This window comes from Silurus aristotelis (genome assembly GCF_946808225.1).
Source record: "Silurus aristotelis genome assembly, chromosome: 3".
Classification (NCBI taxonomy): Eukaryota; Metazoa; Chordata; class Actinopteri; order Siluriformes; family Siluridae; genus Silurus; species Silurus aristotelis.
Genome location: NC_139576.1, coordinates 23,955,051 through 23,971,835, shown reverse-complemented (window position 1 = coordinate 23,971,835; position 16,785 = coordinate 23,955,051). Strand labels below are relative to the sequence as shown.

General features: G+C 40.0%; 1 protein-coding gene across 4 annotated transcripts in view; it reads left to right on the top strand.

Moving 5' to 3' along the window:
- Positions 1 to 16,785, top strand: part of pard3bb (par-3 family cell polarity regulator beta b) — a 259,615-nt gene that overhangs the window by 71,463 nt on the left and 171,367 nt on the right. For all 4 annotated transcript variants that reach the window (XM_083537986.1, XM_083537987.1, XM_083537984.1 and 1 more), the window contains exon 5: positions 2,373 to 2,449. In XM_083537986.1, coding sequence (XP_083394112.1) covers positions 2,373 to 2,449 — 77 coding nt within the window. The remainder of the gene's footprint in view (positions 1 to 2,372; positions 2,450 to 16,785) is intronic.

The window sequence follows — 16,785 nt, the reverse complement described above, 5'->3', positions numbered from 1 at the left end:
GAAAGAGAGAGCTGGTAGAAAATAAACCTGATGGAATATTGGGGGAGTTTGCGGGGAGAGGTTGTGTAAAAAAGATGAAATAAAGAAGAGGTGGAGAGAGAGAGAGAGAGAGAGAGCCCAGGGTGAACTAAAAAGCGAGATGGATGAAACGACAGACAGATACTCTGATGACTAAAGACCCCCAGGGCTGCAGTTTTAGCCCACAGAGCACAACTATCCTTCGAGTCACTCTCCATCTTCTCAATCTCTCAGCCTGGATCCACACTCCTCACATTCCTGACATTCCCATCCATTATAAACCCACTCTAATGGCTCCACACTGCCGCCTGATGAATTGGGAGCTGAGGAGCCGCATCTGAATGAACCAAAAAAAAAAAAAAAAAAGCATAGGGAGCGGGAAGTTGGCAATGCCAACCCTCTCCGAGCTGAAATCTCATCTCCGTCTTTAGAGGCGATCACAAGCCACACTGGGCTAATGGCTCGGGCTGATGAATGCATGGGAGGAGGCATGTTTCTCACTTGAGGACAGTCTGGCTGTGGAGCATAGATGCTGCAGGTTGATGATGCTGTGTAGTATATTAGTAGCAATATTAGTAGAATGATGCACGACACACACACACACACACACACACACACACACACACACACACACACGTATGTATATAATTCATTTTTATAACTAATTTCTCTGTCTTTCATATCAGTCATTATCTTACCCTACCCCTAGTGGAATCATGTGGTAGAAACCTAGACCCACAAAAACGGAAAGAAAGAAACCCAGCCCTTTTTCTAAAGCCAAGAACCCTTAATTATAGACAGATTGACTAGACTATATAGACTATATTGGTCTGTCAGATAGATGTATAGTGATTTTATAATGGATTGGAGCAGATGGAAGTCCAACAGCGGCAGCTTTGAAACGCAGGGATTTGAACTCAAGACGTTCCATTTAGACCAGACTCGTAAGTGCAGAGCTCCTCGTGCCCTGTATATCTGTCTGTCTGTGTAAATATATTCTTGTTGAAGCTCTGGGCACGTACAGTTTGGAGGAGTTTTCTCTCCCACTGAGCTCGTTTTCATCATCCGCATAAGAGGATGTCCCTCTACGTCTCGGCGATTATGCCCTTGATGAAGTGGTGTTTGTGAGATTTGTAGCTTTCCATCAAGGCCGTGCTCCCGTGCTGGCCTGTTTGTTAGGGATAATTGTCGTGATGGAGAGGAGCCTCACGATGGCTGTCCCTCTGAGCAGCCGAGGCCAGCTGTAATACAGAGTCCCCTCATTCCCCTCCTCGTACCCCCCGTGGTGGCAAGCAGAGATAGAGCCATGACTGAGGCAATCATGCTCAACCGAGCCTGTCCTTGAAGGCCAGGAGGAAACATGGCCAGTGGAGCATGCAGGGGACTGGGCGGTGAGAAAGAGGAAGTCCTGGATGACATGATGAAAAGGTTCTTTGTGAATGGGAACAGTTTGCCTCCTGCTGAAAATCAAGAAACTCTCTAACTCCACATTCTCTCCACAACTTTCTCTGACTGTAAAAGTTGCGCAGGTGTTTTGTAATGATTGATTGAGTTATTTAGTGAGATTCTGCATTCCCAGGTCCCTAAGTAGTCTTAGTAGTCGTAGGGAAATTTTTTTTTAGAAGAAAGCCTTTTATAGAAAGTATTGTGTGTGTGTAAAGTGTTTTTATTTTTATTATTATTATTTATTTATTATTATCATTATTTTTGTATAAACCTGTTGTGACAACAGGTTTTTAAAACGTGGCGTGCTTGAGGAAGGCAGCAACATAAAATTGAGAAAATATATGTCAGTGATTCAAACATAGTCATCGCTACTCATAATATTCCATTCAACCCTTCTGGCTGTTGCTCTGTTCTTTCTTTCCCCCCAATCGCTCCCCTTTTTTGTGACATTGTCTCGTTGTCCCTAAGTATATTACTCAGTGTCAGTTTCTTACCCTCACTCTCTGTCCACCCCCCCCCACACACACACACACACACACACTCTTTCTCTACTTTTTTTTTCATCTCGTACAGCATGTGATAGATAAACTGATATGTAGACACATTTGTTCTCTCATTGTTGTTCATTTGTAGTCATGAAGTGCAATAGTATTTTGTTGTCGCCCTTTTTGTTAAGGTTTCTGAACTCTCTTGATTTTTCTCTGAGATTTGTTTGTTTTTTTCCCTTTCTTTCCTTTTTTGTTATTGTTTTTTGCTGACATTGTGCTATTTAATGAAGAATTTTGCCCTTGAGTCATTTTATTAATATTCTATTATATTCAAAATTCAGTTCAGTTTAACCATTGTGATTACACTCTGTATTGAGGTGTGTGTGTGTGTGTGTGTGTGTGTGTGTGTGTGTGTTTCAGGCACACCTCTCATGGTGAGGAGCAGCAGTGACTCAGCTCTGGGCCCTTCGGGAGAGAACGGACCTGCACACAGCGAGGTACTTACTGACAGACCAAGAGATGCGCGCACACACACGCACTCACACTCACTGGTTGCTCACATTTTATATTTATATACAGTATATTATAGGGATGTAGCGGTACACGTATTCATACCATGGATTTCTCGTTACTGGGCTTTTGGTTCGGTACACTTGTGTACCAAATGCAATCCTTTTAACATGCGGAACATGGTTACACCCGAAATATCACCTGTACATAAATATTCAGACCCTTGCAGCAACACTTATAAATTAGCTCTGGTGCCTCCCATTTCTTGGGATCGTTGCTGAGATGTTTCTACCTTTTGACTGGAGTGTAACTGTGCACGTTTATTGTTTGGGGATGATTTTGAAAGGAACACCGCTTGCTATAGAAACCTCTCACAGCTGACAAAACCAATTCATGATGTCAACGAAACTGCCTGCAGGGCTCAGAGACCGGGTTGTTAAAAGGCAAAGATCTGGGGACGGCTACCTAAAATTGCTGCTGAACTGAAGAATTCTAAGAGCACGGTGGCCTTCATAATTCTCTAATAGAAGAAGTGTGGTGTAACCGAAACTCTTTAAGAGCTGGTCACTCGGCCAAACTGAGCAATCTGGGCAGAAGGGCCTTCGTAAGAGAGGTGACCAAGAACACAATCCTTCCACCGATCTGGCCTTTAGGCAGAGTAGGTAGACGGAAGCCTCGCTTTGGTGCACAACCTGTAGAAACCTGCTTGGGTTTGCCAACACAACGTTATGTCTAGATGAAACCAGACATCGCTTAGTACCTGCCCAAAACATGCCAAAAATGAAGCACGATGGTGGCAGCATCACACCGTGTGTTTCTTTTCTGCAGCAGGGACTTAGCAACTGGTCAGGGTTTAAGAGAATGATAAATAGAGATATTCTTAATAAAAACCTGTTCCACAGCACTCAGGACCTCAGACTGGACCGAAGATTCACCTTCTTACAACAACACTAAACACGCAGCAAAGACAAAACAGGTGTGGTTTAGGGACAGCTCTGTGGATGTGCTAGAGTGGCCCAGACAGATCCCTGAATTGAACCCTATTAAACATCTCTGGAGAGACCTAAAAGTGGCTCTCCACTGACGGTCTCCATCCAACCTGCATCCAGCTTGAGTGGATTTGCCATGAAGAATGGCGGAATATAACCCAATCCAAGGTTCTGAGTAAGGGGCCTTAATACTTATGTACATCTGATATTTCAGTGTTTGATGATGATGATTATTATTATTATTATTATTATTATTTATTATTTATTTTTTTGTTCTATATTTACGTTTTTTTCTACTGCTATAATTACATTTATTTCAAAATAGTACTGCTACTGATCCAATCATTCATTAAACGTAAAATTCCTTCCTGCAGCTCAAAATGAAGTGAATAAAGTACATAAGGAACCATTAGCTCAGAGAACAGTGTTCTGTCCTTTTCTGTTGAAATATTCATTCAATAGCCAAAGACATCTCTGAGCCTTCTTTGTTTACAAAACGATTTTTGGAGGGGAAATCTTGCACATTAACCCCCCCCCCTTTTTTTTTTTGCCCATAAAAAAAATCTGTTTTGCATCTGTTTTGTGTGGAAAGTGTTTACAAGAAGGAAGCAGATTTTAAGGCCAAAAAAAAAAAATTCATCAACGTTGCTTATTTTTAACCCAGTCGTATATTTGTATTTTGTCATTTGCTTACATTCACTTGTCCTTTTTATCTATTTTTATATGCCCCCTCTTTCACACTGCAGTAATATAGAGGGGAGTGCTTCTAGGCAAGCGATTCTATTGAATTGGAAGAAGCGTGGAAGGTGCTGATGGACGGTTTGGATGTGTTTATGATGTTTTTTTGAGTTAGCAGAGTGTCCTGTTTATTTGTCTCTACGAAAGCAGTCTCTCCCACTGTCCTGCTTAATGGCCTGATTCCAGATAGATGGGGATTTTATTACTGCCATGTTTCTCATTCGAGTCCTTTTATGGGAGCACAGTGAGTGACATTAATACACCTCTCTCTTTGTTCTCCTGGTTTTTCTTCTTGTTTTCTTCTTCTTTTGTTTTTTTTTTTTAGTTTTTTTCCCCTGTGCTCTCTTTTGTCCATTCTGGTAAATTATTTCTAGTGTTCTGGTCTCGGAGATGTTTGTAAATCTTTTTATTACCTAAAAGCAGGTGCATCCGGTTCATGAATAAAAAAAAAAAAACCTTTAAATGCAAAATTTTTATAAATGAAACCACTTTTAGGAAAGTGTTCATGAAATCTTTTATGCTTTTGTGTGGTTTGTATAATTTGTACAAATTCCACAACTACTTGAAGAACATTTGCTCACTGCAAACTGCCAATCAGAGGCTTGGAGATACAAAGTTTATCCATAGAGTTTAAGCAGCTGCCATGTGGACTGCAAAGCCTCTGTACGACGTCCATTTGCTCCCAGCTGAACGTGGTCTCTACGCATGCTGAGGCCTTAATAGAAAGTGTTCGATCCATGTCTTGTCATCTTACATTTGTCTTGCATGATGTAGTTTTTCCAAGCATGTGTTCTCGCTCAACTTCAGATGGCTCAAGTGTATTTGTCTGCCTGCGAGGGCTTGTTCCTTTTGTCCACTTCCTCTCACACTTGAATGAAGCGCCTTCGATTACTTCCAGATATCACCCTCACCTTTTCAGCATCTCAGGGCCCGTCTGTCCTCCCCCTGCCCCTCCTAACACCCTTCCCTTCCTGACAGAATCAGGAAACCCCTCTTTGTAGGTGACAGGAATGAGAAGCAAACAGCAGAACGATGACATTGAAGAGTGTTTTCACGCACACAGCTCCGCCAGCCATCCAGAACGCTCTCCAAACATTCTCACAGAGAGGAGGCTCCTCCCTTCCGTGCAACCCGAGTCAACCCTCCCTCTTCCTGTTCCTCCATGTTCGTCTCCTCTAGACCTTTTGTCTCTTTCCTTTTGTTTCTCTGTCCTCACGTTTTGTTTGATATTCAGCGCGCATTAAGTGGATGGTTGTTCTTGCAATGTTCTTATTATCCCAAGGCTTCTCCACACCTGTGGCCAGCCCCCCATCCCCCCCCCCCCCCCTCGTTCTGTCTCCCTCCCTCGCTCTCCATCTCTTGTCTTGATCTTCCGTGTCTGAATCACCAAGCATTCTGGCTCTAGGTTTTGTTTTTACTGCATTTAAAAAAGCCTTTTGATTTTCTACCGCATCAGAGATTCAGGCGCTGTGCTGCATCTCGAACACACAAAAATAACCGGTTATGCCGTGGAATATGGAGTAGGCATCAAGGCCGAATAGTGGAATTATGCACTTACAGGTTTGGCATTTTTACACTTTATTGTGGACAGTGCCGCAGATGCCACGAAAAGATTGGAAGACGTAAAGGGTCTAAGAGAAAAGGCAAAGAATACAAGAAACAAATTATAAAAAAAAAACAAGACACAAAAAACATGACCTTGAGGACAGCGGCATGAGGTAGTGATTGCTTTGTCAGGTGTCTTTTTAATGCAGCGCTGCATTTAGTTCTACATTTATACTCCCTCCTGTTGTCTCTGAGTCTTTCTTGTGGTTCAGTAAGACCTGGCTGCAAAACCTCAGCGCCAAGACACGAGTTTAAATTCAGCTGCCTGGCTCGGTTTTCCTTAAGATCTTCTGAAAAAGAAACCACCAAAAACCTTTGAACTTCAGCTCTTGCATCTAACTGATAGTGATGCGTGGCTTCTAGTTGCTGCAAACGTAAGCTGGGGAGTTGTGGTCACCCCACCCTTTATTATCCAACCTCAAACTCTAAATCACTCCGATCTCTAGTTTCAGTTCAAATTCGGAGACGTTCACAGATAAGCATTGTAATTTGGCAGGCATCATTTTTCACTTCTGGAGTATTTCCAGGACTGGGATTTATGAATGACGCAAAGGGGCTGCCATGTATATCATGTTCTCCTTGGAACGCTGTTATTGCTGTATTTCCCTTGAGCTTTAATTAAAGACAGGTGCTCTTTTCCCTTATGGTTAATTGTTGTGCTTGTGGTCAGGGTTCGAGTTCTCAATGAAATCCCATTGGTCATCTCTCTAGAGGTCTGCTTTAGACAGTAGTCTCTATTCTTCCCTATTATTTAAATATTTTTTTTTTTTTTTTTTTTATGGTAACCAGTGAGGCCTCAGAGGTCTAATGTTGAACAGGAAGCAGTCAGTGAACAACTAATTAGTTTCAGTTAATGTGCAGCAGTCAGTTTGTTTTTAGAGGTAGGATATTTAGCAGCATCTCACCGACACTTTGTACGCTATAACGACGTTGTGATCTTGTGTGTCTCTGCTCAATCCGTTCCAACACTCAGGCCTGCTCTGACAGTTCAGCTGTTTTAACAGTCAGTGTGTAAATTCACTCCAGATGTAAAGACCTTGGCGCTTTGTCTTCGCTAGAGACTCCGGTTTCCAATTGGGAAATGCTGCAGGATTAACTTTATTTCATGATGTCATCCAAAAAGCAGCCCAAGGCCACACTAGCAGTGGCCTCCCATTCAGTTCCTAATGTTATAAAGCTCCTGAGTTACCTCAGATCTTTAAAGAGACAGGTAAGTGAGTGAACTGTAGTTTTACACAAATTAAATGTAACGTCCAAATCCTGAAATCTATTTCATATATACCAGAAGCTACTGTCCGTGCTGTATTTTGGCCCAGGCAACACCTGTGTAAGATTTGACAATTCTCTCGCTCTCTCTCATTATATATATATATATATATATATATATATATATATATATATATATATATATATATATATATATATATATATATACAGTGAGGAAAATAAGTATTTAAACACCCTGCTATTTTGCAAGTTCTCCCACTTAGAAATCATGGAGGGGTCTGAAATTGTCATCGTAGGTGCATGTCCACTGTGAGAGACATAATCTAAAAAAAAAAAATCCAGAAATCCCAATGTATGATTTTTAAACTATTTATTTGTATGATACAGCTGCAAATAAGTATTTGAACGCCTGAGAAAGTCAATGTTAATATTTGGTCAGTAGCCTTTGTTTGCAATTACAGAGGTCAAACGTTTCCTGTAGTTTTTCACCAGGTTTGCACACACTGCAGGAGAAATTTTGGCCCACTCCTCCACACAGATCTTCTCTAGATCAGTCAGGTTTTTGGCCTGTCGCTGAGAAACACGGAGTTTGAGCTCCCTCCAAAGATTCTCTATTGGGTTTAGGTCTGGAGACTGGCTAGGCTACGCCAGAACCTTGATATGCTTCTTACAGAGCCACTCCTTGGTTATCCTGGCTGTGTGCTTCGGGTCATTGTCATGTTGGAAGACCCAGCCTCGACCCATCTTCAATGCTCTAACTGAGGGAAGGAGGTTGTTCCCCAAAATCTCGCAATACATGGCCCCGGTCATCCTCTCCTTAATACAGTGCAGTCGCCCTGTCCCATGTGCAGAAAAACCCCCCCAAAGCATGATGCTACCACCCCCATGCTTCACAGTAGGGATGGTGTTCTTGGGATGGTACTCATCATTCTTCTTCCTCCAAACACGTTTAGTGGAATTATGACCCAAAAGTTCTATTTTGGTCTCATCTGACCAGATGACTTTCTCCCATGACTCCTCTGGATCATCCAAATGGTCATTGGCAAACTTAAGACGTGCCTGGACATGTGCTGGTTTAAGCAGGAGAACCTTCCGTGCCATGCATGATTTCAAAACATGACGTCTTAGTGTATTACCAACAGTAACCTTGGAAACGGTGGTCCCAGCTCTTTTTAGGTCATTGACCAGCTCCTCCCGTGTAGTTCTGGGCTGATTTCTCACCTTCCTTAGGATCAGGATTTCTAAGTGGGAGAACTTGCAAAATAGCAGGGTGTTCAAATACTTATTTTCCTTACTGTGTATATATATATATATATATATATATATATATATATATATATATATATATATATATATATATATACAGTGAGGAAAATAAGTATTTGAACACCCTGCTATTTTGCAAGTTCTCCCACATAGAAATCATGGAGGGGTCTAAAATTGTCATCGTAGGTGCATGTCCACTGTGAGAAACATAATCTAAAAAAAAAAAAAATCCAGAAATCACAATGTATGATTTTTTTAACTATTTATTTGTATGATACAGCTGCAAATAAGTATTTGAACACCTGTCTATCAGCTAGAATTCTGACCCTTAAAGACCTGTTAAAATGACCTGTAAATTCTGCCTTTAAAATGTCCACCTCCACTACATTTATTATCCTAAATTAGATGCACCTGTTTGAGGTCGTTAGCTGCGTAAAGACACCTGTCCACCCCATACAATCAGTAAGAATCCAACTACTAACATGGCCAAGACCAAAGAGCTGTCCAAAGACACTAGAGACAAAATTGTACACCTCCACAAGGCTGGAAAGGGCTACAGGGAAATTGCCAAGCAGCTTGGTGAAAAAAGGTCCACTGTTGGAGCAATCATTAGAAAATGGAAGAAGCTAAACATGACTGTCAATCTCCCTCGGACTGGGGCTCCATGCAAGATCTCACCTCGTGTGGTCTCAATGATCCTAAGGAAGGCGAGAAATTAGCTTAGAACTACACGGGAGGAGCTGGTCAATGACCTGAAAAGAGCTGGGACCACCATTTCCAAGGTTACTGTTGGTAATACACCAAGACGTCATGGTTTGAAATCATGCATGGCACGGAAGGTTCCCCTGCTTAAACCAGCACATGTCCAGGCACGTCTTAAGTTTGCCAATGACCATTTGGATGATCCAGAGGAGTCATGGGAGGAAGTCATGTGGTCAGATGAGACCAAAATAGAACTTTTGGGTCATAATTCCACTAAACGTGTTTGGAGGAAGAAGAATGATGAGTACCATCCCAAGAACACCATCCCTACTGTGAAGCATGGGGGTGGTAGCATCATGCTTTGGGGGTGTTTTTCTGCACATGGGACAGGGCGACTGCACTGTATTAAGGAGAGGATGACCGGGGCCATGTATTGCGAGATTTTGGGGAACAACCTCCTTCCCTCAGTTAGAGCATTGAAGATGGGTCGAGGCTGGGTCTTCCAACATGACAATGACCTGAAGCACACAGCCAGGATAACCAAGGAGTGGCTCTGTAAGAAGCATATCAAGGTTCTGGTGTGGCCTAGCCAGTCTCCAGACCTAAACCCAATAGAGAATCTTTGGAGGGAGCTCAAACTCCGTGTTTCTCAGCGACAGGCCAGAAACCTGACTGATCTAGAGAAGATCTGTGTGGAGGAGTGGGCCAAAATCCCTCCTGCAGTGTGTGCAAACCTGGTGAAAAACTACAGGAAACGTTTGACCTCTGTAATTGCAAACAAAGGCTACTGTACCAAATATTAACATTAACTTTCTCAGGTGTTCAAATACTTATTTGCAGCTGTATCATACAAATAAATAGTTAAAAATCATACATTGTGATTTCTGGATTTTTTTTTTAAATTATGTCTCTCACAGTGGACATGCACCTACGATGACAATTTCAGACCCCTCCATGATTTCTAAGTGGGAGAACTTGCAAAATAGCAGGGTGTTCAAACACTTATTTTCCTCACTGTATATATATATATATATATATATAATATATATATATATATACATTTATTATCTTTTTTTTTTTTTTTCTTCTTCTTGATTGTCCTCATGAGACACAAATTAAATGTGGCCAATGTGTAAACACTCATTTTATGTTCATCTCTGGTAGATTTTCCACTGACATTGGCATCCATGTTATGTTTTTTCCATCATTGTTATGAACAAATACTGTGCAACCATAACGCCAACTTTTTTTGCGTCATTACACCATCCAGGATGTCTGAGATTATTTTATAGAAACGTTTTATTAGAATTGTTGTAGTTAATTAGTTTACCAGTGTCTGTTTATCTTTTATTTAGAAAATCTCCTACATTCGTTTCCTTGGTTTTCTACAGTGGTGCTTGGAACCTATTAGTGTTCTTTGCAGCTCTATTCAGCTTAGATGTTTTGCTACATTGGTTACAGCTTTGCGTTGACCTCTTTCTGTCCTTGCTGCCACTTTTAAAGCCATCATTGTCTAAGGACAAAATATTATTTTTCTTTTTTTTTTCTTTTTACCCCTTCATTCTCACGTCTCACAGTTTCCCATTACCATAAAGCATAAAAAGACAACACACCATAAAACCTTTCCGAAGCATCTGAAGAACGACACTTTGATTGCTTTATTGTTGTCACTGTAACACTTTGCATCTCAATTTTTTGTAATCTGCGTGTTAAGTTACATACCACTCGTTCAGTTTGAGGAGTGTTTTACCAACTTGTGACATCACTTGTATCTTTCTGTATTACTGTGCCTGAGATCTGTGGCTCGATTATTTCTTTCTCACTATCCACAGCTTGATGTGGTGCCTGCAGAGTCGGAGAACTTGCATTTCCATGTAGTGGCATTTCAGATGCTCCAGTTCAGAAAGACAAATGAGGAAAATATTATTAAATCTAGTGATCGAGTGCAAGGATAACTTCAGGTGCCAGATTGACTAGAAACACATTTTTGCATTGACAGAATATTGACAGTTATATTTCAGACTCTTAGATGATGAACTTATGGGTCTTTAACTGGGGGTCTGTTGGGGTACTGCAGGGGGTTCGCTAATTAATGTTGAATCACAAATAAACATGGGTCAAAACATCGAAGGTAAAATATTTTAATAAAAAATATTATAATTATTACATTAAAGTTCTATTACACTTGTAAATGTATCATTGTCCACCTGATAGTAAAAGGAAAATGTCTGTAACTGTAAATCTATTAAAATCAGTGATTTTAATTGCAAAATATGTTTATGATGCATAACCTTTTTTTTGAAAGATTTGAAAATATGTAGACAATGATGTATGTACAACAACAACAGTCTTAACATAATATAACTAGAGTAATATGATTGGTTTCTATTAATATGAGTTGCTATTTTTGACACATTTTGTATCGGGGGTCCCTGCCCTGATGCTCTCTTACCCCAAGGGGTCCTTGATCTGAAAATTGTTGAAGACCCCTGGTCTAACATATTATAACTTAACAGTTATTCTGTCCAGTGGTTGCTTGACTGGTGTCCAGAAATAAAAGACTGGAGTGCATTGGGTGTTGCTTTAAACCATGGTTTGGAGGCCATGTTGAACTTGTTTGTGGTGTAATTGGTTCACAGTGGCTGAGTGAACTTTCCCGATGTTGTACTATGTAGCTAATTATATAGAACTGCCTTCGGGTTTCATTTTTTCCCTTGATCGCTCTCGTCAAGTTTTAGTTTCTGTAACGCAAGCGAGTAAGAGAAACCGATTGATCTAATCCCATGGTACAGTTTGGATTAAGCGGATGAGTAATCGACCTCTGTGGAGTATCAGTAAGATCCTATGGTGTGATCATCTCTTCAGCATTGAATACAACCATAGTCTTTCCACATGACGTCACTTTAGTTGTTCTCCTGAAATCCTGATACCAGAATGGGTTAGAAAGTGCATAAATACTGCTTTCATTATTCACAGTAATGAAAGCAGAAATGTCATGGGATAAAGATGGGACATTTGGTCATCAATGCCTGATGTAATTTGAATGAACTGTAGCTCCAATGTATTTGTACTGCTGGGTCTCTGAGCTTTTAAGCAGAAATTAGTTTCCACTAAATAAAAACAGTAGCGGTTACGATCCACCTCTGACAGAGATCCTTTAAAAATGCATACATGGTGTAGAAAGTACAAGATGATGAGCTCAGTTTGATGAAAGTGAAACTATTATAATATTTCAGCATAATGGTAATTTGGCAGAGATTTATGATTGTGCATGCATGAACACTAGAGATAAGTCAGTCTACCTAAAAAAAAAAAAAAAAAAAAAAAAAAAAAAAAAGTGTAAAATTGAATCATATATCATTATGAAAATGTCACTGCACCGAGCTACTGATGCACTCGGGGGAATTTTTCTGTAATGTATTTACTTTCAAGAGCATTAGAAGTAGAGCAGCACAGTGCCTATTTATGATAATGACATTGCTATTACAACCCTTTGTTTATGATCTTCACTGCTTCATTTCTGAGGTTGTACTAGAACTACAAAGATTGTTTGTTTTTGATATTGCTCAGGTCACCAGGCACCGATGAGCAGTGTTCTAGAGTTTCCCTTATTTTATTTAGATCGCCTTAGCGCTTCACTTAGTCATCATTTGACCTGTAATGTTGTGTATGGAAATAAATATCCATGTATATATAAAAGCGGCCGCTAGCCATAATTATTTTACTGGCCACTTTAATATAAATGGCTGGACCCTCAGTCAGCCATGCAATTATCCAGTCAGTCAATCAAATGTGTAGTGCATACAAATGCCCAGATGCTTGAGAAGAGCTGTAGTTAATGTTTGTATCACACACCAGAATGGAGGCAGAAATGTGATCTCAATGCTTTTGGTTGTGGCATGGTTGTTTGTACTAGACTCTTTGGTTTAAGTATTCTCAAAACTGAATTTCTAACAGAATATATGTAGCGCGGAGCAAAAAACAACCCTTTACTGATTACAGAGGTCCGAGCAACAAAACAGATTTGAACCGACAGTAAGTTTATAGCAGCACATATATCCACTGTTTACAACAAAGAGCACTAAAGCACCTCAAACCTGTCAAACCTCAAGAAAGATGACTGGAGCAGATTCTCATCCTGGCATCTCAGAAAGGCACTCTAACGCTAAAGTGGCCATAGACTCCACCATAATGGGAAACCATTGCCTTGTTTTTTTTGGTCTTCTGGTCCAGCTTTGGTGATATAGTATCTAGTGTATCATCACTATTATTATCTGACAGGAGTGGACCCTATTATCCACTGCATCTCTGCTGCATGTTTTGAGAGGATGTCTTAAACCGTACATATTATATGGACCTTTTTCACGTGTGATGAGCAATGCACTGGCAGCAATACTGGGATTATTTGACCATTTATTTTTAGCCCAATATACTGAATGCTAGAGAAATCCCTGATGCCATATTATTATTTTTTTCTGTATCACATTATGCCCGTTCAGATGCAGGATGTCGGATTCTTTCATTTTGCTTATTGAACAGCATTTTCTCCAATATCTAAATATTCCATTACAATAGTTTGAGCTAAAGAACATCAACGTGACTGTAAGTCAAATATCGTGGAATAAAAAAGGAAGTAATAAAACGCATTCTTCAGAAGATGTTAGCAGTACATTTTGTTTTATGGTCGAAAAAAAAGAGGTCCTCATCACAAAGTTAAAGGATTGAGCTTCGAGAAGGTTAGTGCTATTTTTGCTGTTGAGCGGCGGGAGGACCAGACCCACTGTAAAGCTCGGAAATAAAGGCGTGGAAATGGAGTGCCATTAACATGCTACTGTCTGAACTTTTTCTTCAGGTTCCTAAACTTTTATGCAGGTTTTCTTCATTAGTATCGGCAGTAGTCTTTGATACAGTGGTTAAGGGAAAGGGAATGCCAAAACTAGACAGAGGTGCCGGCTATTTCACTCAGATAATGCAATTTGTGTTAATACAGTTTATTAGAAGTTGTTCACCCTGAATGGCGTACCTGTTTATGACCAATACATCAGAATTTGTGTTGATTTTGGTTTCCTTCTTTTAAGTTTTCCTTTGGTTTAAATGTCCTACATTATCCACCTGATAGCCGTGGTGGAAATTGGCTCCTTCAGCAGTGATTTTGTCCTTTAGCCCCTTGTACTGTCTTGTTTCTTTTTATCTGTACACTCCGCTCACTGCCATCATGCTTGTCGTCTCATAGCGCTAATTAGCTGAACCGAGTCTCCGCTGTAATAACCGCACCATATAGTCGCTTTGCATTCTGTAACTTTGTTGCTTGTATGCTCCCTTTTTTCACTATTGCTCTTATGGATGTGACAATTAACGTCTCCAGACGATGTTAAGTAAGAAAACAAAGGAAGCGTTTCCTTTTTTTTTTTTTTTTTTTTGGTTTGCTTGTTTAATAATAATATTTTTTCCCTCTTATTAGTTCAGCTCTCTGTATTGTCCACTTGGGAAATTTGAGTTGCAGCATGGTATGACCACCCAATAAAACAATGCACAATTTATAAAAGAACTACAATAAAAGAAAGAATACATGCAATTGAATTTAAAGCTGATTTAATTTAGCGTATTTATTGCTCAATATTTGTGCATGCTGCTTTGAGGCCTGGAATGTTTATACCTTCTACATGAAGGGAGATTTATAAATTCCTATATTTCACACTTTATTTCCTGCCTTCTCTTAGACTCTTGGTTTAAACATATCAGAAGGTAAGGAGTGCTGATATTTGTAATCTTGCTTGCCACCATTCAATGATATAAATCCAGGTATTCAAAGTTACTCGGAAACAGTGAGCAACACTCAATAACTGTAACTATTAGACACCAATGTAGCTGTGCTTCCTAGAACTACTTACAGCAATGACAAATAAAGGCAAGAACCAACAATTAAGCTCCAGCACTTCAAAAAAACAAACAAATTACAATATAAATATATTTATTTGCATATCAGGATGAATATCTTTTGTGGACACCTGACCATCAAACCCACAGGTGGTATTTGCTCAAACCTTTGCTACAAAGTTGGCCGCATACAGTAGTATAGAATGTTTTTTGCATGCTGTAGCATGACGATACTCCTCGTCATGCATGAATACATGATTTGTCAAGACTGGAGTGACAGAACTGGTGTGACCTTGGTCCCTCTGTACACCTTCATGATGAACAGGAATGTTCAATGCACTCCACTTCTAGTCTTTTGATACCAGTGCTTGACCTCACTAATGCCTGATACCACTTGGTGCAGCCTAAAGATCAATGAGGTTACTATGGAGAGTTAAACTAAAGAACTGTGAAGATGGATTTGGCCTAGGACAACAGTTGCCATGAACAGTTTTGCATCAGGTGTCCATCAGTGAACAGTTGAAAACCTCATCAATGATAAATCTATGGTGTAATGAATGGACACCCACATGAGGCCGGGTTCTCTTACGAGTTTGATTTCTCGTCCTGAGGTTTCATGAAAATGAATAAATGCTCTTGATCACATCAATTCCTACATCAACACTTCGAAATCTAGCCGAAAGTCTTCCCAGAAAACTGAAATAAACAGCAAGGTAGACTGAATGTGGACAGTAATGTTCAACAAAGACCAGCGTGTTGATCAGGTCTCTAGAAACTTGTGGCCATATAGTGCATGAGGCAATAATAAAAAAAAAAATTAAAAAAACCTGCTGAGACATGCATAGCACATCTTTACGGGTCTTTCCAGTTTTTTCAGTCTCTATAAGCAGCACACTTGCTTTCTTGTACTTTTTTTTATCTTGCTTCTTTCCCCCCATTCTTTCTGTCTTTCTTCCTCTTGCATATTGCGGGAACAGTAATAGTGACAGCTAGATGCCTGCGCCCCGTGTTCCTCCCCTCAGCTACCAGCGCACCAAGTGTGCCAGTCATGAGGGAGTGTGGCCCATGAAATGACAGCGTTGGAGCTCACTAATGCACTCTGAGCGGCTGCAGTCTGCGAAACAGACAGAGAGCGAAAAGGTAGTAAGAGCTTCTGGTAATAGGCCTGAGTAATTGTTCAGATTGTCACTTGGCCTTTACAGGAGAAATAAGTGGACTATAGAAAAAGAAAAGGGCCTGCAGGTTGGCCTCTGCTGCCTGTGAAAACCGGTGGCAGGCTTTTAAAAAGAGCTGATGAAAAATATTCTTTGCATCACACTGAGAGTTTAAATAGCAGCTGATTGTACAGAGAAACCCCCTCGGCGTTGGCGATCGGCGGACGTTGTTTGGAGCAATTTTATATTTAATCCGTTCGCGTTTAATCAGTCTTTTAATAATAATAATAATAATAATTCATAATGGATTTCAACTTTTAAATAATTCAAGTACTTCATATTCTTTCATCTTGATAATTAGGTGGTCTAATTTTCTGGAAATTATATATTTATTAATTGTTTGTTTTTTTTAATTATTAAAGTCACAGCCTGCATTGAACATATTTCTTTTTTATTATGTGTGTAATTTTATTTTTTTCTGTTCTCTTTTTCCTGCCTTCAGAGGTTTTTGTTTGCAGATCAGGAATGCACCTTGCGTCGAATGTTTTTCGAAATATGTTAATAACGTTATTAACACTTTAAAGCGTCCTTTGTCTGGCAAGCGCAGTGCTGAAAGATGATGGTGACTAATGCCGAATGCTTAACAAAAGAGCACTTAGATTTAATAGATAGAGCAAGGATGTCCCGAAGCCCTAATCTTTTACACTAATGCCGTCTTGATTTTACTGCGAGCCGTCATCGATTCATTATTTATCCTGACGTTTG